At 43.8% G+C, this 23110-nt stretch overlaps 1 protein-coding gene across 1 annotated transcript; it reads left to right on the top strand.

Moving 5' to 3' along the window:
- Positions 1 to 2380: 2380 nt before the first annotated feature.
- On the top strand, positions 2381 to 22748 carry LOC128907268 (protein ELYS-like). Its single transcript, XM_054195930.1, has 24 exons — positions 2381 to 2522; positions 3242 to 3495; positions 5193 to 5373; positions 6161 to 6368; positions 7085 to 7201; positions 8168 to 8252; positions 11271 to 11418; positions 12069 to 12201; positions 12289 to 12470; positions 12852 to 12913; positions 13747 to 13875; positions 15614 to 15704; positions 15793 to 15882; positions 16045 to 16185; positions 16961 to 17065; positions 17837 to 17930; positions 18812 to 18935; positions 19057 to 19113; positions 20082 to 20228; positions 20320 to 20507; positions 20677 to 20821; positions 20916 to 21047; positions 22246 to 22393; positions 22481 to 22748. The coding sequence occupies exons 1-24, from the start codon at positions 2402 to 2404 to the stop codon at positions 22633 to 22635; spliced, it is 3237 nt and encodes a 1078-aa protein (XP_054051905.1). The 5' UTR covers positions 2381 to 2401; the 3' UTR covers positions 22636 to 22748.
- Positions 22749 to 23110: the final 362 nt, after the last annotated feature.

Raw genomic sequence — 23110 nt, forward strand, 5'->3', positions numbered from 1 at the left:
ACGTGTTGCAAATGCATTTGCAGTTGGGCTTGTCAGGTTGCTCTTTGTCGAAGTATGTTTCAGAATGAGATACGCAAAAGCCGCCTGGACACGGTCCTGGGCAGCCTGCTGTAGGTGACCCTGCCTGAGCAGGGGGGCTGGACCAGAGGACCTCCAGTGATTCTGGAAGGCCTTTCTCTTCATTGTGATGCTGGGATTCTGGAATTCGTGCTGGGATTCTGGAATTCGTGCTGGGAGAGGCGAGCGGTGTGGTGTGCTGGGAGTGCCTTGCTCACCACTGTCTCCCTGTGCTGGGAAGGCTGCGTGTATGTTCTGTCCTGAGACACTCAGCGCCTACGTCTGTCTGTCCAGGTGCACCGAGCAAGGTAAAAAAGAGCGTAAGGTCAGAAGTGCCTTTGGGAACTGCTGCGAGCTTCGCCACGGTAGACGGGGACTGCAACTCTTGAACGGAAGTATAGTCGTGTTGGGGAATAACCGCAGGAGGTAGCTGGGTAAAGTGGCTCCAGCGTCAAGTTCTGATCTGTGTTGGTTTTGTTTGTTTTTTCATGGAGAGGGATGTCAAATCTGTGGTCTGCATCAGACACAGGGTCTTCGCTGTTGGGGGCTGTTGGGGTAGAGAGCTGAAATTCTTTCCTCGTCTCACCTTCTGCTGTAGCTTTGTGCTTGTGGAGCATCTGCACAAACTCTGCAAGACAATCTGTAGGCTGCACTTGAGTGAAATAAGGCCGATTGTAGGATTCTGGTACAGACCGTCTCTGTCACGCTGGTGGCTTTTTAGACTACAGCTTAGGGCTTGGATGAAATGTAGGGTTTTTGCCTAAACCGCCGGGAGCGGGGAGGCTTTCTGCCTAAGCGGGAAAGACCTGACCCGGTGGTACTCCCTAAATCACCTGCTCACTCACTCGCTAAATCCTCTTTCTGCAGGAGTAAAATCCGGCAAAGTGCAAATTCACTGAACCTGACGACTACGAGAGTGCAGAAAGTGACTTTTCCATCTGCTGCTCCTCCAGTGCTTGTGAGTTGCTTCCTGTTTCTCTGGGGAAAATGTCATGGAACCAGTCATTAACAACAATTCAAAAATTGGTATAACTTTTATAAACCCTTTTATAACCCTTCCCTGAAATCACTTTAGCTTCCACCTCTGGCGGAAGGAAAGAACGACGCCTGTCAGCTGCAGCCTTTCCCAGAGAGCTAGGGAGTCTCTCCGTGCAAGAGGGAGTTAAAAGTTGCCTTAAAAGATGCCTGACTGTGTCCTGGGTGGTGTCCTTTCTAAAAGTAAAGGGGTTTTTAGCCCTCCCTGCAAACGGAGTGTGTCGTTTCACCCGGGTATGAGCTAGCAGCCCGGGCTGACTGCCACAAAAAGGAGATGGACAAATTCCCTCTCCTTCTTCCCGATGCGTGGTCCTGCCTCCTTCCTTGTGCCACCTCTTATGCTTGCTGGTTGTCTCTGCAAGGCAGTTGAGCTCTCGAAGCTGGTGGAACACCACCTGCTTTTCTGGGTGAGTTTCCTGCCTGCTCAGGGAGTGAACTTGGCTCCTAAAGTGCTCTAAGGCACTGTTAAGGCAGTGCGAGGTGAGCCACAGGAGTACGGTAGTAGAACAAAGGAGCAGATGGAGAGATGGGAGGCGGCGGCAAGTCCTCTCTTTTGGTGGCCAGGAAGTCAGCATGTTTTGTGAAACCATCTCTTCAGCTGCGGCTGGCCATATTTTTAGCTTTTTCGTCAGTAAGCCCATTGCATTGTTGGCCCTTGAAACGGATTTTCGGGTACTACCGTCAGTCAAAACTGACGTCCCTGAACCCTGACTTGGCTGAATGCGATTCTGCTTGAACATGTAATTTCTCCATGTTTATTTTTCTTGGAGCTTTTTAATGCAAAAATCTATCCTCAGCCTGTGACTCGTGGTACGCTCCTTTCTTTGGAAATAGTTTGGAAGTCCTAAGTACCTAAGGTGAAGAACAATGGTAATTTTGGCTGCTAGAAGACAACTGACAATAAGTAACAAAGGGTAAAGTACGAAATCAAGGGAAAGGACAAATGGAAAGTTGTACCTGTTACTGAGAAGCTTTTTAAAATCTGATTTTTCTCAGCTCCCATCTTCCTAACCTGTGTGAGTAGACTTGAACTCAGTGTATTGGGCTTTTTCCTGTTATTTCTCTGTTGATACGTCTGGGTCACTTTTTGTTGGTGATCTCACAGGCATCAGAAAAGCAAAGGATTCTCCTTTTGCTCTGCTGGGAGAGCAAAAAGTCTCCCGAGTGCCATTATTTGCAAGGAAAAGAGCTAGAGGTGACGTCTAGGGGATTTTTCACTGCATACTGATGAAACTTGTGTCACTCTCAAGAATATTTCTGGCTGGCGTGAGTCTAGTTGTGCAATTTTTTCCTGTATTTACAGTGAAGAATGCAAGACCTAACAGCTGAGGTAACGAGCAGTCTGCTGCAGTTTCCAGAGGTGACTCTTCAGGCACTTGGGGAAGATGAGGGAACCCTCGGCTCTGTGCTGTGCGGGAGGTTTTCTGGAGGTGAGCATTTTCCTTTAAATTTGGTCTCGGTATAAAGCTGTTCTTGCCTGGAGGCTACCTGAAGCCTCAGGTCATCGTATCAGCTGTGTCAGGTTGGTGCTGTTAAGGGGCATCCTGTTTAGAGAGAGAGAACAAAAAGGGTGCTTCAGCGATGACAAATGCTAATATTAAAACGTGAGTGTAGTTAAACTTTGAAGTGGACTTTCCAGGTGATGTGACAGTAGAGCTGGGTGCCTATCTGGAGGTCTAGGCTTCTGTTAAGACCAGGTAGAATCTATCTACCTGAGTGTAAATGCAGGAATTGAGCTCATACTTCCTTTGGGCTGGCAGTAGTTCAGTGAAACAAAATGCCTTCAATTCTTCCTCTACGCTCCAAGACTTGTATTCCCATATGCGTTTAGATCATTTCTAGCAAAACCAAGGCGAATATGGTATAAAGGCTGTCGATCAGGACCTTGTAATCTTTATCCCAAACAACCCAGATTCTTCGGTGCGGGAATGACAAGTACAAATGCAAAATACCAAGGTGGTTAATTTTAGGAGGGATTGCTTGGGGATTTCAACGGGTGATTTTGAATCATTGACTAGAATGAGGTAGGTCGGTCTTCCTCTGCTAGGTACGTTTATTGAAGGAAAGGGGCAGGCACTGTGATTTTTTTTCAGCTGTTTTCAGTCTTCCGTTGGACATTTGCTTCAGTCCTCTTTCTTTTCTCTCACAGGGAGAAACGGCCTGGCGTGGTTGGCACGTGGTCCTCACCTTGAGGTGGTGAACTCTGTGACAGGAGAGCGGCTCTCTGCGTACCGTTTCAGTGGAGTCAATGAACAGCCTCCCACTGTTCGTGTGGTGAAGGAGTTTTCCTGGGAGAAGAGAACTGGACTGCTGGTTGGGTTGGAAGACGCAGAGGGAAGTGTTCTCTGTCTGTACGACCTTGGACTCTCAAGAGTGGTTAAAGCAGTTGTTCTTCCCGGGAGGGTAGGTACTTTTTAATTGGAGAAACGAAGCTTTGATGTTGTTAGGTGCTGCGTAGGCCTGTTTTAGGACAAGCTTTGGAGCGTCTCTTTGTAGGAGGTATTTTTTCTATTGTGCGTTAACATCCTGTCACTTGAGAGTATCCAGTCAAGACGGTGTTGCTGTAAAATCTTGGGCTTAATGTGCCATTATTGTTTGAGTTTACTGAGAGTAAAACAAGTTTTCTGGTTTTATTGTAGAGCACAAAGTTACCCGATTCTCTCCTTCCACAAAAAGGCATTGAAAAGCACCTTTTTTTGGCCCTAATTGCTTGATTTCCATCAGAAGTACCGTCTTTAAAATGGCTCAGAATTCCATAGTTGTGCTGTAAATGACTTCGACACATTGCCTTGAATCTCAGCCTAGCAAGCAGGCTGAGGAGAACACATTTTTCTGTTGACTTAGGAGAGGAAAAAAGAGCCTCTAGTGAGTTATCTGACAGATTGTTGGGAGGTCACCTTTCAGCCTGCAGTCCTTGAATCTCTGCTCTCTGACTAGTGTGTTTGTGTAGATGGGACACACTGGTGTAATGTTGCTGATGTTTTCTGTCTTCTGTAACCCAGAAACTCAAATGATGTGTGTCCCCTAGCCTCATTATCTTAATGTAAACAAGAATCGGTGGAAGTCAATAGAACATGAAGATTCATTTTTATCATCTTAGAATCTGCAACAACTAGCTAACTAACTTCTTAGCCAGCTTTCCATCAGGTGCTTTGGTTTGACTTGCTAGAATACAGGTGGAGTTTTGTTTGTTTGTAATGCTACAGTGTGATGACTAGTAGTAAGCATTCGTATTGGGGTCACTGAGAGAGAGAAATACGTGCAGCTTTAGCGCAGGAGTCTTCGTGTGCTCGTGTCTCTGCTCTAGCAGTCAGTGTTGTCCTGGGATGTGCTGCAACGTGTGCTGAAAGGTCTGTCTTCGCCTTGTGAGACAGTTGCGTGCAGACTGCTGGGCACGTGAAAGAGCAGCGTGCGCTTCCTCCTTTAGGTGGAGTCACCTTTTTATCTGAGAAGCTGCTGCTTTAGGCTGGCTTTTAACATTTTTCTCAACATTCGTGAAAGCGCTGGTGTGCATTTAAAGCTTCTTTTCCTTTATGTGGCTGTTACTTTTCTTCTAAATGCGGACTAGTGTGAATTTTACTAAGCTGGTCTCTCCCTTCAACGCTTTCTAAATACCTTTCACTCCCATGGAAATGGTGTGTCTCCCATGCAACTTGGCCGCTGCCTCGTCTGACTCTCGAGCCCTGATTTATCCTAACGCCCGTTTGTCAAAGAAGGCATAGACTGTATCGCGGTGCTGGTGGGCTGTGAGCAGTGGGAGACCTCGATGTAGTTGTGTTTGTCTGTCTTAAGCCCCTTGAATACGATAAAGTTTCTTGCGTATAACTGATTTTCTGTGTTTTCCTCCAGTTAATTACTGCGAAGTAGGAAATGGAAATTGCTAAGCTGTACTAATAGAATGCCCCATGTAAGTTGAAGTTAAGTCACTTACCCGCAGGAAATCTAGTAAATGGAAGGCAGTAACAGGTTTTTGTACGGGGCTTTTTTGTCTTTGTCTCTTTTCTTGATCTAATTGCAAACAATGCTTTGATGCTCCTGTATTTACTTTTTCTATTGAGCTTGTCAAAGAGCTCAAATAGTAACTTGTAGTTTTCCTGTAGGTAACCGCTATAGAACCCATAGCGAATCACGGAGGACCCAGCGTGAGCACTCAGCACCTCCATCAGAGTCTGCGATGGCTCTTTGGGGTGGCAGCAGTGGCTACAGATGCTGGCCATCTCCTTCTGGTTGACCTTAGTTTGGATGATTGCTCCTGCACTCAGAATGATATCGAAGCATTGGGTGAGCCTGCAGTTTTTCCACATGAATTTAAACGCAAGAAAACTTCTGTCTTCTAACGAAACAGTATGCATCCCACTTTGAAGACCCTTGTGTCAGACATTTCTGACGACTGGTTACAGGTGGCAGTTTGACATCGTATAGTCCTGACCTGATTAAACCTGGGAGTGTCTGACTGCTCCTCCCAGTGTTGTAAATGCCCCCTCCCACCAAGATCCCTGTGCCACTATGATTCTTGCCAGAGAGGTGTAGGAATTTTGCCACGTGAGCCGGTGCGGCCGCCTGGTAGGAAGTTGTGTTGGAGGAGCCCTGTTTCCCGGGAATGCTCTTCTGCTTGTGTTAATTGACTTGGGGCAAATTTTGGGCTTGTTTTTTAAAATAAACCCGACTTACCAACACCCATGCATTTGGATGAATGAAATCTCGAATAGGTGTACTCAGATTGCATACACCGTTTTGGCTATTACAACAGCAGTTTCAGAAATTGGTGCCACTTCAAACAGTTTCATCATGAGGCCCAAACTCCTGATTTTCAGAGTCCAGGAAGAATTTGTCTATGAAGGTTACACTTTTACCTAGCTTTCAAACGTGAGTGAGAATACTTGTCTTATCCGAGAGTTCTTATGTTCTTTGAAGACATACATAATGGAAATGGCAAAAAAAAGTGTTGCATAAATGGCTATTTTGCCTGGCACGGTAGCATTAGATGATAGGGGTTGTCACGTCAGTGCCTAAAATGCAGCCTAAATGGCATAATGTATTTATTTATTGCTTGGTTTTGTGTGTGTAGATCTAGAAGTTGTCACTAGAATTCCTGCTGAAGTTGCACAAAGAAGAGAAACTGTGACCAGCGAAGGGAGACATCTCTGTTTTCAATTACAAAATGCTTCCGGAACAGCAGTATCAGCCCTGTGCTACATAAGCAGAAGCAACCAGCTCGTTGTGGGTTTCTCGGATGGCTACCTGTCGCTCTGGAATATGAAAACTTTGAAGAGAGAGTAAGTAGGCCTTTACACTTGGCCATGCCTGGAGGTGTGGGGCTCTCGATTTGTTGCTTAAGGAAGTATGTGGATGTAAAGAGAACTTTTTCAGGGACTGACATGAGTATGAGTATAATCTTGGCACGTTCAGAAATCCTCTTCTGACATAACTTTTCAGTCATACCTGGATCAAGTGGTCCGCCTTCTCCCCAGTGGACTAGGATTGTTTTCCTTATTGTGCCTGTGGATTGAGGAACTGTGGAAAGCATGCTTCCTGGGGTTTTCAGAACCGGTTACTGCAACTGGGGCATCCATTGAAAGGCTGAAGTATGTCAGTGATGTGATTTTGGTGCCGATATTCTCTAAAGTGTCCAGGGTGAAACTAGTGAGACATGAAAACTCAATAGCTGACCTGTGCCTGAAAAATGTATTCTTTCCTGCATGTCAGCTTTGGCCGAAAGAGCAATCTCACCTGAAATATTTGGCTAACTTCTGGTCGGGATTCACTTCAGCAGATCTGCTCTGACTCCCCAGAAGCTGTTGGATGCATAAATAGACAGTGGAGGAATAATTAGGTGGCAAGAGTAGAGTGTGGAGGTACAAATAAGGTTCAGAAGTCAGGAAGAACAATGCTTGACGTAGTCCAAGAAACGAGAAACTACCTGTGTTTGGGCCACTAGGCTCACCTTTTGTTTTCTTTTTCGTTTTGCTTTTTTTTTCCCCTAAACCTGTAGGCACCACTCTCAGCTTGAAGGAGGGAGGATTCCTGTCTATGCTGTCACTTTTCAAGAGCCTGAGAATGATCCTCGCAATTGTTGCTACTTGTGGGCTGTTCAGTCTACGCAGGAAAGGTGAATAAAAACTTTAACTATCAGCCACTGAATTAATTCTTTTTTTTTTTAAGGATATTTGTTCCCATACAGTTGAACATGTGTATTTGTTGTGTGTCTGCGATTCTTTCCGGTACGGAAGGTGTTAAACTTAGAATGCAATTTTTACAGGATTTACCAGACATGAAGAGGGACCTACTAGTTCCTGCCTTCTGTCAGAAGGCAAAGCAACAGTGGCCATATTCTTCTGCTCGCATTCTCAAATGGTTTGCTTTTGTTCCTCGATGACCGCTTCATCATTTGTTTGATAGTCACACCGTGGTATTAAAATACCACTAGGAGCAGTTGAGGCTGCAGATCTAGAACACCAGACGTGCCCACACAACAGCCTGCCGCCCCTAAAGGCGGCGGTGACAGTATTGCCGATGGCCTTGTGCCAGCATCAGCAGTCTGTGGAGCCTTGGTGAGCCAGTGCAGCTCCCCTGGCAGAAAACGATTCAGCAGAAAAGCCAGCGGGTTCCTGCTGTTCTGCTGAATCAAATCGGACTTGGAAGGGTGCAGAGTGTGCAAGAGGGGGAGGGGAACTTTGGTGGTAAGGGAAGGGCAGAGAGATCTCTCTTTCTGCATCAGCAAGCGATTCCATCAGCTCAGCTGTTGGTAGAGTGGCAGTCTTTTAAAATTTGACTTCAAAGCAGTTTTGATGGAGAACTCTTCATTGTGAAGAACTATTTCCAACAATTCTTAGTCCATACAACATATTACAGCTTTCCAATTGTACGGTTGGCTTTTGCCCCTGAAGCTGTTAGTGTCAAAACGCCCTCCTTCATGTTTCAGTGGCTAAATGTGGCCGATGATCATGTTTTGGGAAGAGGTGGTGTTCTTTTCAGCAGGAGCATGCTATTAAGAAAACGTCTAGGTCTACTAACACGACAATGAGGACTATAAAGCAGCTTTGTAACCAAATTTCATAATTTATCCCTTTTTCAGTGAAGGTGATGTGGTGAGTTTACACCTGCTGCAGTTAGCGTTTGGTGACAGAAAACGCGTGGCCTCAGGACAAGTCATGTATGAGGTAAGAGGTGCATGCGTGGGAAAAGCAGACAATAGTAATTTTCTCTAAGGGAGTATCAGTTGAGTTACAGGGGTGAGATTTACCATCAAACTTCAGAGCTGGCTGAAAAAATAATAATGTTTTGCTGAGTCTTCTTGGGCACGGCCTTTGTCCATACCTTTTGGAAAGAAGGCGTACCATTTTATACTGCAGTGTCGTGTGTTCCAGCTAGATTCATCTGCAAAGAGCCCGTATAAATGAAATTCCTGAAGAGGACGCGGCTTTTGCAAATAAAATTATTCTGAAATACCAAATGAATGGCATGTAGGAAGAGAAGATTGGGCCTTGAATCGCTTGGTTTAACCAAGCTTCGGACTTGAATAAGCTTCTGTCTCTCTCCCTTTCTTAAAATACAGTCATACTCTATTCTTTGCTGATCTTCAGTTTTATATTCTTGGTTTCCCTTAGAGCTTTGTCAGCCGGACTTTTCACATGAAATGCACCTAGAGTGTCTCTTCAGTGTTGATCCTGACACTTAGTAGCTGTAAAGATAACTTGTTCTTCTTTTTGGCTGGGTGACCTATTCAATCTACTCTTAAAGCCAGGAAAATATGTAATTTGGTCAGAAGAGTGTACCTAAATGTTAGATCTGGCTCCAAGAGGATGCGTTTAAAATACAGATGTGAGGTATCCTTGTATCTCAGATAGCTAACAGAGACAAGGCGCATCTGTTAGATGTGTAATTCCATTCAGTTGCACGCCTGGAAGTCTTCCAAAATCTTTTTGAGGGGACAGTAATCTTAGTTCAGAGCAAGTCTTTCCTCCTGATTTGGTACTTTCTCTTGCATGTTCTCAATAGCTATGGAACGAAACAGGGGTGACTCTTGTATCGTGGTACTCTGGTTTTTGTAGGGACTGTGCCTTTTGATTTTTTTGGATTAATTTAGATTTTGAGTGTTTTGCTTATGTGTAGGAAAGGTGCTTCCTCATTTGCCACTGTTGCTTTTGCATAGAGAGAGGTTAGGTGTTCGGAAAAGGTGGTGTTTCTTTAAAATGCATTATCTATCACGGTGACCAAGTAGAAGGATCTTCCAGTGATTCATCGCGTGCTGGATGCTATCTCTTTATCTTTGTTGATGTGCGGGACCTGTGCTCCACAGCGGATGCTTTTAGTCTCAGAACACTTCCTTGTAGTCACAGATTGGTTAGTACTACATGACTGTCTGCCTGCATGGCTGTCTGAGTCAAGTTTCTTGTCCATCTTCAGGGGTAGAAAATTTAAGTGTCTCCCGTTTGCTAGGCCAAGTTTGAGTAAAGAAGGAGGAATCTACTGTTGATCCTTGTTCATTGGATAGAGTTCATAGGAGCTCAAAAGACTTTTTCAATACAGCAGTGCTTTTTGTTCCAGGAATTAGGTTTGAGGCTATGAAGCAGTGCCTCTTTGACTGTGTGTCATGGTAAAAGTCACAAATAGGACTTATGGAACATGTGGTACTGTGTTTTTCTATACGCGTGTCAAACTCTTGTCTCCATTGCCTTCAAGGTTGGTTTAAGTCGGCTTAAGTAATTAAACAGAAAGGTATGTTTAAGTAATGCTTCCAAAGACCTTTTTTGTACTGTCGCAGCAGTTGCTAAATCTGGTGCATCAAATCACGATCGTAGAGCGCATCTTTACCCTCGTTCTGCACAATGCTTGCGGATGGGCAGAGTATACACTCTCTACTTTGATACCAGAGTTTGACCAGTGCATCTCGTTTGAAAACTTGTTTTTGTGTTTTGCTAGTCAATGGAGTCATTACTTAACATCTGCCATACAATGGAGTTCCTTAGAATGACTTTGCCCGGCGTGGAAAGTTTAAAATGCACTGCTTTGCTTCAGAAGCATTTTCTTTTTAGTTATGAAAGACTTTTTTTAATTATTTAATTTTTCTTTTTAGACAACCTTCATATTTATTTGTAACACTTCCTGGAATCATTAAGAGAAAGCTCGCCTCTTCTCAGATTAGGTGAATTAGATGTATCCTATGAGATCATACGGGAATGTGTGGTTTCATGCCAGTTCGTTTCAGAGCTCTGCAAGTTTAGGAAACTTGGGTAGAATGTGGCGTTATCAGTTTATGGGTTGTGTGGGTTGGGTTTCTTTTTCCCTCTTTTTTTTTTTTTTTTTAATTATAGAGCTGCTATTTGTCCCCAGTACACCCATTCATGTGTTGTATGGTAGACAGTTTGAATGAATGCTGTATTTGGAAAGACGGTATTTCACTTCACGCTTACTTAAAAAATGGCGCTATCAGAGGTTCACCACAATCGTGCCGGGGTTTCTGTGTATCTCAAAATTAGTTTGTTTACTGTGTAGTAATTCGTGATGCTAAAAGCCTTGGCCACGTGCATCCCGTGTCCTTTCTGGTTTTCCCTTTTGCTGTTGGCTGTGCTTGGTGAAGGAGCTGAGGGATATTTCACCCGTTAGTCTCTGACAAGATGAGAGGAGGAGCTGTCATAGCTTACGTGGCTTGAAAGAAGATTGCTAATCAGTATGAAGTTCTCACAGTAACTAGAGAGGGGTGCACGGTCACTCTGGTGGTGTGCCCATAGAAAATACCTCTTGACAGCTTTAGCTGCTCTAATGCTGGGGCTTCTCTAACTTCATCAGTTCTGCAATCAAGACATGGAGCAAAGAGCTTTGCATGCATGTGTGTTGCATCACTTTAGATATCTCTTTGTAGCGATATATTTATTTTTACAAAGAACATTCTTGGATGTCGCAAGGAATTCTGCAAAACATGTTTAGATCTGAATAATGTTAGGGAAATTCTAAATTTTGAAAAAGTGCAAAGCCTTTACAGCCAAACTTACCCATTACGATTTGACACTGCATTCTCCTGCATGTCAGGCATAGTTTCTATTTACCATCAGAAATAGGCTCATGCGAAATACACAGTATAATAAGCCTATTCTGTTAGACTGTCTTTCATATTTAGCCATAATGTATGTTTTTATCTTAGAATGACCTTTGCTCTCTTCTCTGATTTTTTCCCCCAGGGTTTGGAATACTGTGGCGAAAAGTTCAGTTTAGATCTCACGGGTGGAGTCTTTCCCTTGAGAGGCCAGATGAGTACTAAATTAATCAGCTGCCAGACTGTCGAAAAATTCCGCAGCGACGTTGACGGAGAGGATAGCGTAAATGAAGGTTTGTTCTGATGTCCGTGTTTGGTGATTTTAAAAGAAGTGCTTTTGGAACCTAAGCAACGAATGCTGTTCTGTCCCCACAGTCTGAAAGTCTTGCCTATCTGCATAGACTAGATTGTTGGGATTATTTACGAAGAAAAAATGGATGCTTAAGTTATGTGGGACTTCTTTAAGGGAAAAAGTGGGTTTTATTTTATGCTTGCTGACATGCTATCGCGATGTATGGTGGGGCCGTTTGTATGATGATGGTCAGTCGTTTTACTCCTCCAGCTGCCGTCTTTGTACAAGAAGTTCAAACTCTCCATTGCTTAGGAATGTGACCAGAATTTTTTCCCTTCTTCAAACCGATGTCCGCATCTGCATCCAGATGGTAGCCCGTCACAAGTGCTGTTCCCCAGGGCACTGCGCTGGGGCCACTTCTCTTTAGTATCTTGACCAGTGATCTGGACGAGGGGACAAGAAAAAGGGGCAGTGTGACTGAAACTTATCACAGAGATGTTTGCTATTCCGTAAGTACTGTAATCACTCTTAGGAAGTGTTGTGTTTCACGAGTGACAGAACAGAATGAAGCCAAAATAGAAAGTGGTGTTTTAAAAATATCGGATCTATCGTATTTTCTACAAGTCAGAAACAATGTCTTGTCTTTTACAGTCACGTCTCCTGACACCAGTGTCTCAGTCTTCAGTTGGCAAGTGAATACGTACGGTCAGGGAAAACCATCTACTTACCTGGGTGTATTTGACATTAATCGCTGGTATTCTGCTCAAATGCCAGATTCACTAAGGTAGATTTTTCTTCAGTAGTTTTCCATATGCCTGCCAATAATTCATTTGAATGTCGGCATTTAGCTTACGTGCTTGTTTTCTTTAAGGCCGGAAGAATTCCCTCATGAGTGCCCCTATTTTGCACTGTGGTCGCTGGATACTGTAGTGAGCGTGACTTCTCCGAAGCTCCTTTTGGATATTCTGGTCCATGAGCGGAGTCTAAGTCGGGGAGTTCCTCCTTCTTATCCACCACCTGAGCAGTTTTTTCATCCAGGCAACTATAACTTTGGTAGGTATTTCACTGCTTTTGAGAGTGATAAGCCTAAAATGAGGTCAAATGCCATTCATTGGTTCTCTTGTTCAGTCATTGTTTGTCATTCAAAACCCAAACCAAACCAAAAAAACACCCAGTTGCCCACAAACCCAACTCTGATCACGTTGTACTGACAAGGTATTTACTATTGTGGAACATATCTGACAGCCGGCTGAGTTTTGGTGCTTTTGTAATGTAGGCGGTGAAGTGGTGCTGGTTATAGCCTGAAATGACTGTGAACTGAAGCTCAAAGCACTGAGTTATATGTTTCTAGATACCGGTGTGTAAAAAATGTAAACTGGTCATGCCATAACTGTGAGAGTACGGAAGGTTGTCAAACGTTCCCTGTTTCTGCAGATGGTACGTGCTTGCTGACCTCCGGAGTCGTTCACATGACTTGCACCGGCTTCCAGAAGGAGGTGATCTTTTACTGTATCCTTATTGCGAGTGGCAGGAGATGTAGCTTTTCTAAGTTTTCTGTTGCACTGCTTTCCGTGTTAGGGACTGTTTCACGCTCATCCTGCCCGTCCACACGCATAGTTGCAATTGTATCCTGTCGCCAGTTGTATGCAAATGGTAATGTTTTAGGTCCCCTCTTGGGACGGTACAACTGCCATTGTCTCCTCTTGAAGCACGATCGGGGATTGAATGTCTAGAAAGGAATGCAACGTTGCTCCAGGAGCAAGAACAAAACCACTGTAGAAGGCGGGGAAAGGTGTTACTTCTTTATTGCCCCTCAGTCGAACTGCCTGCATAGTCTTGAGTTAGAGTTTTGATCCCCAATTCTTTTGAAAAAGGAGGGAATGGAGAAAATGAAAAAATCACATAACTGTTTGAGGAGTGAAAATTTTGTTTTCTCCCAAACTCAGCCAAATTATAACTTCTGAGCCACGGCACAGATTGTGACAGATAATTTTGAGTGAAGTTTCAGCTCACTAAATGTTTCCAACATGAATCGGCTTCCATACGAATAGGCATAGAAAGGATCTTCCAAAGCGTGAAGTTGCATGTTAGCTTAGCTTATATAGAATGTATTTTGTGTCAGTGTTGAGGGAAAGAGCAAGGCCTGTGTATAGACAGAGAAGGTAGAAAAGACTTAATTACGCAGATTGCTAACCTAAAGCATCTTAGTGGTTCAGGCTGTCTGACGGTGTCAGTGAACATTTAGATTCTTCCTTTTAGAGGTTATCCAGAAGCGTAGTGACGGAATAACAATGCTGTCTTAATCTGTGGTTTTCGATTGATGTTTCAGACCTTGAATTTTTTGAAGAAATCTGGCCCTTCAATATGGGAAGCCATTCAGGATAGCTACAATAGGTGTCTTGTAGCTGGCTTGCTGTCTCCAAGACCAGTTGATGTCCAGCCATCCAGTTTGAGTCAGGTGAGTGCCTATGAGGGAATCAAGGGGGAAATACATCCATCTGGTCTGACAGGGCTGGAGGGGCTACAAGACACGATACTCCAATTTGAAATACAGGTGTTGACCTGAGCTAGCAGAAGTAATCGTATCCTTAGATCCAAAGTAGTGACTTTGACTGGGAACAGCCCTAAGAGATCTGTCTTTAGAGACCCCTCTCTTAATTCGGTGCCACACACAGATGCGCACAAGGAAGCGTGCAGTCAGTGCTGGTCATGCCCAGCATAACGCATGTGTCCCCCAGAGCAACCCCCATCCCTGTCAGTTTCTCAAAGCAGTGGTTCAGTGCAGTAGCCGACGATGGGGGCGTCTCACTGGGATGCGAGCTCTTGCAGACGTCGGCTTGCTGCACTGTACGTGATCATTTGCTTCCACGGAAGTGGGCTGTGGTAAAGGATTACTGCTGTCAGCTCTCCCTGGCAATTTCTTCACGGCTTGCCCTCGTTTTCCCTTCATCGGTAGGCTTTTCTGCATCCTCTCCGGGCGGATCTTCACCCCTGTAGCCTCTGCCTTGTGCTGCAGTAGCCCAATTTGCTCCTCTGAGACTGCCCTCTTGCAGCTGCAACACCTTAATCACCTTTATCTCATGACACTCGCTACCTTCTATGTGCTTTATGCCACCACAGTGACTTCACTCCCCCTGCCATAGGTTTTCCATTTGCAATGCACCAACCTTTCCCTGGAGCAATCAGCAGGAAGGGGAGAGCAGCCTTCCCGCTGCCCTCCTCTTCCTGTCTCCTGCATTCGTCACCACATTTGTGGACGTGTGTTAGGACATGAACGCTTCTGCACAGTGTGGTAGCTCAAAGAAATTTCTTGGCAAGCTGGCCAATGGTGTGTTTCCTTGTCTGAAACCAGTTTTCAGAAAAAGATGGCAATATCACATGTGTGTTCTACATGTGTAGAAGTCGCTTTGAATGTCATGATTTTGCCTAGAGGGCAAAGATACTTTTGAATGTGTTTAAAAAAACCCAACCAACCAAACAAATCCCATCCCAAAAACCAAAGTAAAAACTTATGAAGGGTCCTTTCACCTGAGAGAAGTACGAGAACACCAGCTGAGATAAGCTACTACTTAATATCGCGCGTCTGTGCATACCTGTGATTTATCCTTGTAAGGATTACCACTACACTATAATACAGTATTTGAAGAGCCTAACATTTAAACCATTAGGATGTAAATGTTTCGCTTCTTTTCTGTCACGTTACAAAATTCCAACGTACTGTTTTGGGTGTCAGAACTGCTTCATGTCTTCATAGTCTAGAAAGCTGCTTGGCCGTAGCTTCACTGTTTCCATGCAAACGTTGCACAGTTGTGTTTGTCCTGTCCCCTTCCTGCGTTCCTGATGGCAAACTTATATGCACAGATGTGTAACGCGTATTAGCAGAGGATGTTTCTGGACGTAGTAAGTTGGAACTCAGTACGTGAAGACTGTAATGCAGAGGCATGCGAAGAAAGATTAGAATTAGGCTGCAGTAAGTTGAAATGTCAGAGGAAAAGTGTGTTAATGTGTTCCTCAGAGCAGTGGGCAGTCCAGCCTGTGGCTGGAATTAAGAGAAAGGACGTGGCGTTCCTGGCCTGTGTCCTGATTGACTTTGTGATGTCTGAATGAGTATACAGTTAGAAAGAAACATTTACTGTTGATGGTTCACATGGTGCAAGTAGGTAAGATTCTCATTTGAGTTTGTCTGTTACGTTTAGGAGGAGCAGCTGGAAGCAGTATTGTCAGCTGCTGTCCAGACAGGTTCTGTGGGACTTCTGACTGGATGCATTAAACATTGGATATCTGAAGGTAATACTTGGAACGTTGTTTTTTTACGTGGTACCTCTTTGAGTTGGAGCCTGTTGATTCATTTCTTTTTTGTTCTCTTTGTTTAAAGAGCAGCCAAGGTCTGCTGGTAATTTACGGTTTGTTCTTGAGTGGACATGGAACCAAGTGATCTCTACAAAGGAAGAATTTGACCAAATCTGTGAGTACTAGCGTAGTCATTCTGCAAACCTAAAGTCGTTCTTTCTGATTGAGCTTCCTCAGTAATACGCCGCTATAGGATATTGCACGCGGTCCTTGAAGTGCGCCTTGAAACTCTGGAATTGCTCTGTCGGCTAACGATTTAATATTTATTCTTGAAAAGGTGTTCCGCTGTTTGATGGCTCTTGCAACTTCATTGACCCCCAGACATTACGGTCTCTCCAGCGCTGCCAGTTGCTTTTGAGCAACCTTAGCACGGTCTTAAACTGTTTTCTCACAGAAGCACAAGAGCTTACTGAAAAAGGTTTGTAGTAGTGCTACAAAATCTTTGGTATGTTTTATTAAGATTTGGAATTGTGGCAACATGGGCTTTTGTTGTTTTTGAGGATTGGAAGACAGTCACATTTAGCTGGGAGAAGGGGCTTAAAGCTGAGCGCTTGGGACCACCACAAAACACGCATTGAGTTCAGGGCAACAGTTTATGGTGGAGCTCATGCAAGGGGGTGGGGGAGGCTACATTCAGAGAGAAGCTTTGTAGGCAACTGGGCTGAAATTACAGCAACCGAATGTGGTATTGCTGAAAACTATTCCTTTGAATTCTTAGCTAGCAAGTTCTAGTTGCATGCAGACACCGTGTTGCAAATTGCTAAACAATACGAAGGAAGCGTAAACGAGTAACATGCAAAGTAAGTTACTTGAGTTTCTACAGCTTTTTCTCTTAGAAATGGTTCTTGGCCTATTGAGAAAAGAAAAGAATATCCCTTTGCTATCAGAAGAATCTCTGCTACGTGAGAAACAGATGTCTTATTCCTGCGTGCATTTAGTAGTTCAGGCTTTGGGTTTTTTGTTTTTTTTTTTTATTTTAGCCTTTAGTGAGTTTAGTTCTTTATAGGGGTTGCTTTTTGTTTTGGTGGTGATAGTGGGTTTTTCCTTCAAATAAGAAAGCGATACAGCATGAAAAACGCAAAGACAAAGATTTCTAATGTGCTATTTTTATACTTTTGGTTTAGTAGGATGAAGGGAGTTTTGTGAAAATGAACAGAATTGCATAACGCTAATCATCTCCTGCCTTTTTTCAGGTTTTGCAGACGTGACAAATAAGCAAGCGGTAACCGGCCTCATTTCTTTGTATGCACGAGTGGTCATCTGGTTCTGTCGATCCGGTCTCCTTCCAGAGGGTTTAGGTAAGCGTGACCTGTCATACGTTTGTAACAAGGCGACCATCCAGTGAGTGACTCCCACGAACGTGTGCTTAGCCATGTTTTTGTAACGGTTTCGTCAGGAAGAAGTCGTGCTGGTTCAGTGGCAGGGTGTGCTGAAGTTCTGTGGGTGAAGTTGAGATTTTGCTGGGTTGTCAGGTACACAGCGTAGAATGAGGCAGGCAGTTTCTTTCCTGGGTGGATTTTAGGGATAGCAATGGACCCCTGACGTCAAGGCGCTGCTTGTGTCCACAGCTTGAACTACTTGAGATTTTAAACAAAGTACTATTAAACAACAAGTACCGGAATGCTTGTTTTTACAGTGAGAGCATTACCTGCATGTTTTGAACTTTCTATCAGTTGCTTGAGGAGAAAGTACACCTTGGAAATCCTTCTTTAGTTGGATGGATTATAAATTCCATTGTCAGCCTTAATTGTCTCACAGATGCTCACGCGGCATGTTTAGAAACCATTCCCTTTGAGAACTGGGTGGTTTTTTTTATAGTGAACTTCAGCTTACCCTACATGTTGTGAATGCTGCGTGAACTGTAACCTTGAAACGGCACTTGGGGCAAGAAGGAATTGAGTCTTGTCTCTTAGAGCTCTTTTAGCAAAGGCAGAAAGAGGATTGGCTTCTTTCAGAGTTGGAGGCTTCTTGATGCTTAGCTTGTACGATCTTCTGTCTCTTTAGGCAAAAATTTTCCTTTACAAGTGTGATATGACTGCTTTAACTTGCTTCTACTTTGTTGCCTGTAGATGACGATACACGTTTGTCGAGACCTTTCTACAATTATCCTCTGATTGAGAGCTACTATACTGGTCACCGACAGAAACTTGAGCGTTTATCAAGGTAAGAGCTAGAGGAAGACTCTAGAACACTTCCACGGCAAATTCAGAAGTGGAAGGGAATGGCTTTTATCTCAACAGTTGCATGGGCTATGCGTAATGCCGCTGCCAGCAATACTCTTGACTTCAGTGACACGTGTGTTCTGTTGAACAGAGAGGTTACTTTCCTGTGTTAAAACGTTGATATCTACCTCTGCTTAGTACCACTGGTTGGTATCATCATTTTTCAGTAGTCTACTTTATTCATTGGCTAATGTGTATAATTTCTGACTACTGAAAAAGGCCATGTGATTAGGACAGGATCAGTCACCTCCATATGACCGATTATGACCACATGACCAATAGAGGGTCATAACTGTATTGGCCTAAGTCCCCTTCTCACAAGTACGTGGTGTGATTTCGTAAGATGGTTGGAGTTACATGGAGTTGGCACGCCTCGCACTCTCCTGGCTGTCGGATAGAAGTCACTTGCTAACGTCAGCTCTCTTTCCTGGACTAGCTGCCTAGCACGTAGGCGGCATGCCTTGGATTAGCCGATAATAGGTTTTTCTTTGGAAATTGTACTGAAAACTGAATAAAGACCTGACCAAGCTTCGGCGATGGCACTGTGACCAAGAGGCTGCAAGGTGAGTTAAGGTGGAAGCTGCAGGGTAGGAGGTATTGACTTCAAAGTTCATCTTCCTTGGCTTACTTCTCAAGTAACTTACATACAGGCTCGTGTGTTCCTTCGAAGCACAGAGCCTCTAGTGTCCTTTTTCTGCTTTGTGCCATCGGGAGATTAAAGGGCAGGGCTGCAGTCAGCAGAAGACTGGAGGAAAGCCGTCACACTGGGAGGCAGGAATTAGTGTTTAACTCTGTCCAAATCCTTGCTACCTTTTGTTCCAGAGGAAGATGGGACTCGGACTGCTTGATGGTTGATGGAATGGTTTCCCAGTTAGGAGACCAAGTGGAGAAGCTGTGGCGGAGAGATGCAGGAGGAACTGGGAAATACCCGCCTGCCAGTTTGCATGTGAGTGTCCTGTTCACTGAGAACAACAACAAACGGCCGCCCTCCCCGCCAAACCCCACCCAAAAGCCAATGATTTAGGGAAGACAGGCGTTTTTTCAGAACTTTTAATTTTTCATTTCAGGCACTGCTGGATCTCTATTTGCTAGAAAACATTGAAGAAAACTGCAAACACGCAATTGTATCCTTTCTAGTTATTTTGATTACACCTTCAGGGGATGCACATAAATGTTCTTCAGTGTTGGTCGCCGACCTGTTTCATGACATTTTTTCATTTATGCTTCAAAGACGATGCAAGTGAAAACATTTAGTTTAGCGTTAAGTTGTAGACAGAAGCACTGTTTTATTTCTTTGTACTGTGGATTTTTGATGACTTTTTTCTTAAACGTTTTGTTGCAAAAGTCTTCTCCGATAGGGAGAAAACAGTTTTAGTAATAAGGGTTGAAGATATAAAATGTCCTTAGTTTTTCTCCAAATTTAAACACCGTTTAAAATTTTCTAAAACACCCATGATGGGTTATAAAACAATTTCTGTTTCAGAGCAAAAGGATTTCTAAGAGTGGTTTACCAGTACCGGATTTTTGCTGAAATCACGGGTTTTCCAGCGCAGCTCACAGTGCTTGCTTTGGTTCCGTTGAAAGTGCAGGCACACGGAATAAGCAACAGGGAGAAGAGAAAAGTCATGGGGCAGAAACTTAATTTTTAAGCTGCTGAAATACACAGCCTTGCTTTTGCTGTTTGTTGCCTAACCCGCGAGGGGAGCCTAGAGAGCAAGGGGCTTAGAAACGCTTATAGCCCAGAGCTGTCTTGTTAGATGATGTCTCTAAAAACGGACGTCAGAAAGAGAAAATGACGCTACCAATGAGTGACCCGCATACTGGTTTAAATCCAGTTTTAATCATTCGGAGCTGAGCTGTACTGTAAGGATGCCACAATTTACACTGTTTTATAGACGCTGGACATGAGGGAAAAACCCAACTGTGGAATTTATTTGCTGTAATAATTGAGCATTGGATGCTCCAGTGTTTTGAATGTATTTTCTGCTTCCTACCACTTTTATATTCTTACTTCATTATGTTTTTCTAAAGGTAATGTGATAAAGTTTTGGTCTTACAAACTGATTAGCCTTAATGAGATACCTGATGTCAGACAATTTACTTGCTGCTGGATATCAAGCGTTCCTTTCCGAGTGAGACAGAAACTTCAATCGACTCCTTTGCAACTGCCTTTGGCATGCCTTGGGGACTTGTTAAGCTTGTTGAAGGTTTTTGGCTTCTAGATCACAATGATTACGAAGTAAGTATGGTAGAGTTGAGTTAGACATACATTGCAGTACAAAGCTATAATCTAGAAAATGATTTTAAAACCCGATCTCTAACTTGTACAGAATTCACTGGCCCTGCTCTTTCATCCCGCTACAATCAAAACCGCGTCATGGCAGCACAAGAGAATTATTCAGTCCCTCCTGTGCCAAGGGGAGCGTGGGCAAGCCCTCAGATACATCCAGCTGATGAGGCCACCCACGGCAAGCAGCGGGGAAGTGCAGCTTCTCCTCACTGTGTTGCTCTCCAATAGGTAAAGAAATATACCCCACCATTTTGTCACGCAAATCTTGTGAAAATGGAGAACAAAGAATAGAAATCATCATCCCCTAAGTTTCCTTTAAACTTTGAGTACAAGACTCTTGGGGCATCTCTTTGGTTATGCTATTAACATCCCTTTACGTCTGAAAAATTAATTACAGGTGCATGGTGGAGGCTTGGGGTCTGTTGCACCAACATGCCGCTCAGGCAAACTTAGAAGACCTCTTAAAACACATGTACGAAATGTGCCGTGAGATGGGCCTGATGGAAGACTTGCTGAAGCTGCCTTTCACAGACACCGAACAAGTAAGTGGGAGCAAGGAAAAATGTTCATCGTCTCTTTGAAAAGAGAAAAGGCAGAGCCATAACAGATTTTTGGAATGATTTTTTTTTCTCATAGGAGTGTTTGGAGAAGTTTTTAAGGACCAGTGCTGGTGTTCAGAATCAAGAATTCCTTTTAGTTCACCATCTGCAGCGTGCCAACTACATTGCAGCACTAGAGCTGAATCAATCCATGAATGTAAATCTTATGGTAAGCGTGAAAGTTCTGTTCTGTCAAGCGTGCACGTTTCTGCTGGGTGTTACTAACTGGTTTTGATAGTACTCAATAAAAATCCTGCTTTGTTTTTTTCATACCAGTCTTTGAAACACTCGGAACAAGTTTCTACACCTTTGGTTACAGCTGAAGCTAAATGTTGACCAATATACGTCACTACTCCAAAGCTACTCTATGAAGCTATAAATTAAATGTTACACACCACTGTTGACCCCACTGAGAACAGTTTGTTTGCATCTGAGGAATAAACATGTATCTTTCCCATCAGCCAATCTTACCATTCCGTTATTGAGATACGTATGTTATGCGTGGCTTAGATTACTGGAAGTTGTTTGTGTCACTCCTTCCTGTGGGATGACGAGTAGGTTGTACGTCATCGCTTGTGTCTTGCACGCAACTGTATTTTTCTAGCTGAGAGCAGGCTAGGTGCCAATCCACAGGTTAAATTTGTGTGGGTTTTCTTTGTTTTTTTAATTTCTGCGAGTTACAGTGTGCTCTCCAATTCCACAACTTTCATTTCACGGCTTTTATGACAAAAATTCTTGTCTAACCTCTATTTCTCAAAATAGCCAGATTACATTTTGTGTTACATGAACTTGTGTTCTGGATTTGTGACGCGTTTGCTGTTTTCTGGAATCATAGTTTTCCAGTGAATCAAACTTCTAAGGTGGTTTTGGAAGTCGTAGGTCCTGCATTTGAAAACTGTCATGTGGCCAGGTGGTGTGCGTAGGTCGCTTTTTCTTGCTTGTTTTAATCTTCACATCATGTTGTCCAGGGTAATTTCCAGTTGTCCCGTATATTCAGGGCACTGGCGTTTCAGGAAGAACAAGGGAAAGCCTGCTATGTAGTAAGTCGTTTGCAAATTGCAGGTGATATCAGAAAATTGCAGGTGATAACAGGTGTATCAGAAGAAGGTTCTGCAGAGTGCCAGCATTGTTTTAACTTCAAGTTGTAGGCTCTGTTGCTATTCCAGTCTTCCTTCCACTTTGCTACAAGTACCAGGTGAAATCGGTGTGTGCGGATGGGTAGAACTTGCCGCTGTTCTGTGCAGTGGAGGTGTTTTCCCACACCCGTAGAGGAAATCTGCTCACTAATGCGAAATAGCCCGGAGAGGTCTGTGCAATGAACTTCTTGTAATTAGTTAAGCTTTTGCTTTGCGCTTTTCCTTCATCAGAACGACGGCGATCATCGCTTGACCGACAGAGCAGTTGCCAGAAATTCTCTATTAGCCCAATATGGCAAGATCCTTCCACGAATTGAAAGGCAGCTGGCCGTAGAGAGAGCCAAGCTTTACCATTTGCCTGCATTGGCCTCAAGAGAAGGTAACTTTTAGCGGGGGGAAATAGAGGGGAGAATTCCCTGTCACTTGGATGCCACCAGGCTGAAATTTTTCCCCTCTTGCTTTACAGTCTCAAGACCAAAGCCATTAACTCCAGTAAGAAAACAAGCTAAAGCAGGAAATGTGCGTCGAAGACCAAATTTTCTGGCGAAAATATTGTCCAGAATTAAAGAATCCTGGGCAGGAATGAAGGAGAAAACCGGTTTCTCACAAGGTGGATTTTAAAGATGATGTCGTTTTTATAGCTGCTAAACGTGCTGTTTCTTCAGCAGGATGTTTCTAAAATTGAGGATGTTTCTAAAATGGGACCTGTTGAGATCCAAACAGGAGAGCAAGCAGTTGGGTTTCAACAGCACCCGCCAGTCCCTCACTAGAGACAGGAACAAGAAGAGACCTTAGATGCATTCACTTATTCAGCTCATCTCGGCTTTGGGATTCAGGACAACACTGTAGAGAAGACGGGGCTGGACTTGGGAATACGCAAATCCCTCATGGGAGTCAATGGAAAATTTGGGATGGGAAGAAGGCAGCAGGTCACAAAGCTTCCGCAGTCATTCCCGTAGCAGTGCAGTGAAGGTGTTTCTGCTTTCGTTATAGCTGGTGGGTACTGATTTAGATGTAAGCGCCTGGTTTTGGCTTGTGGGCCCTCACTGAATTTAGGACAAACTGCTTACTGCTTTCTTGTTCGTAGATTTGTAAG

The sequence above is a fragment of the Rissa tridactyla genome, chromosome 3 (assembly GCF_028500815.1).
Source record: "Rissa tridactyla isolate bRisTri1 chromosome 3, bRisTri1.patW.cur.20221130, whole genome shotgun sequence".
NCBI lineage: Eukaryota > Metazoa > Chordata > Aves > Charadriiformes > Laridae > Rissa > Rissa tridactyla.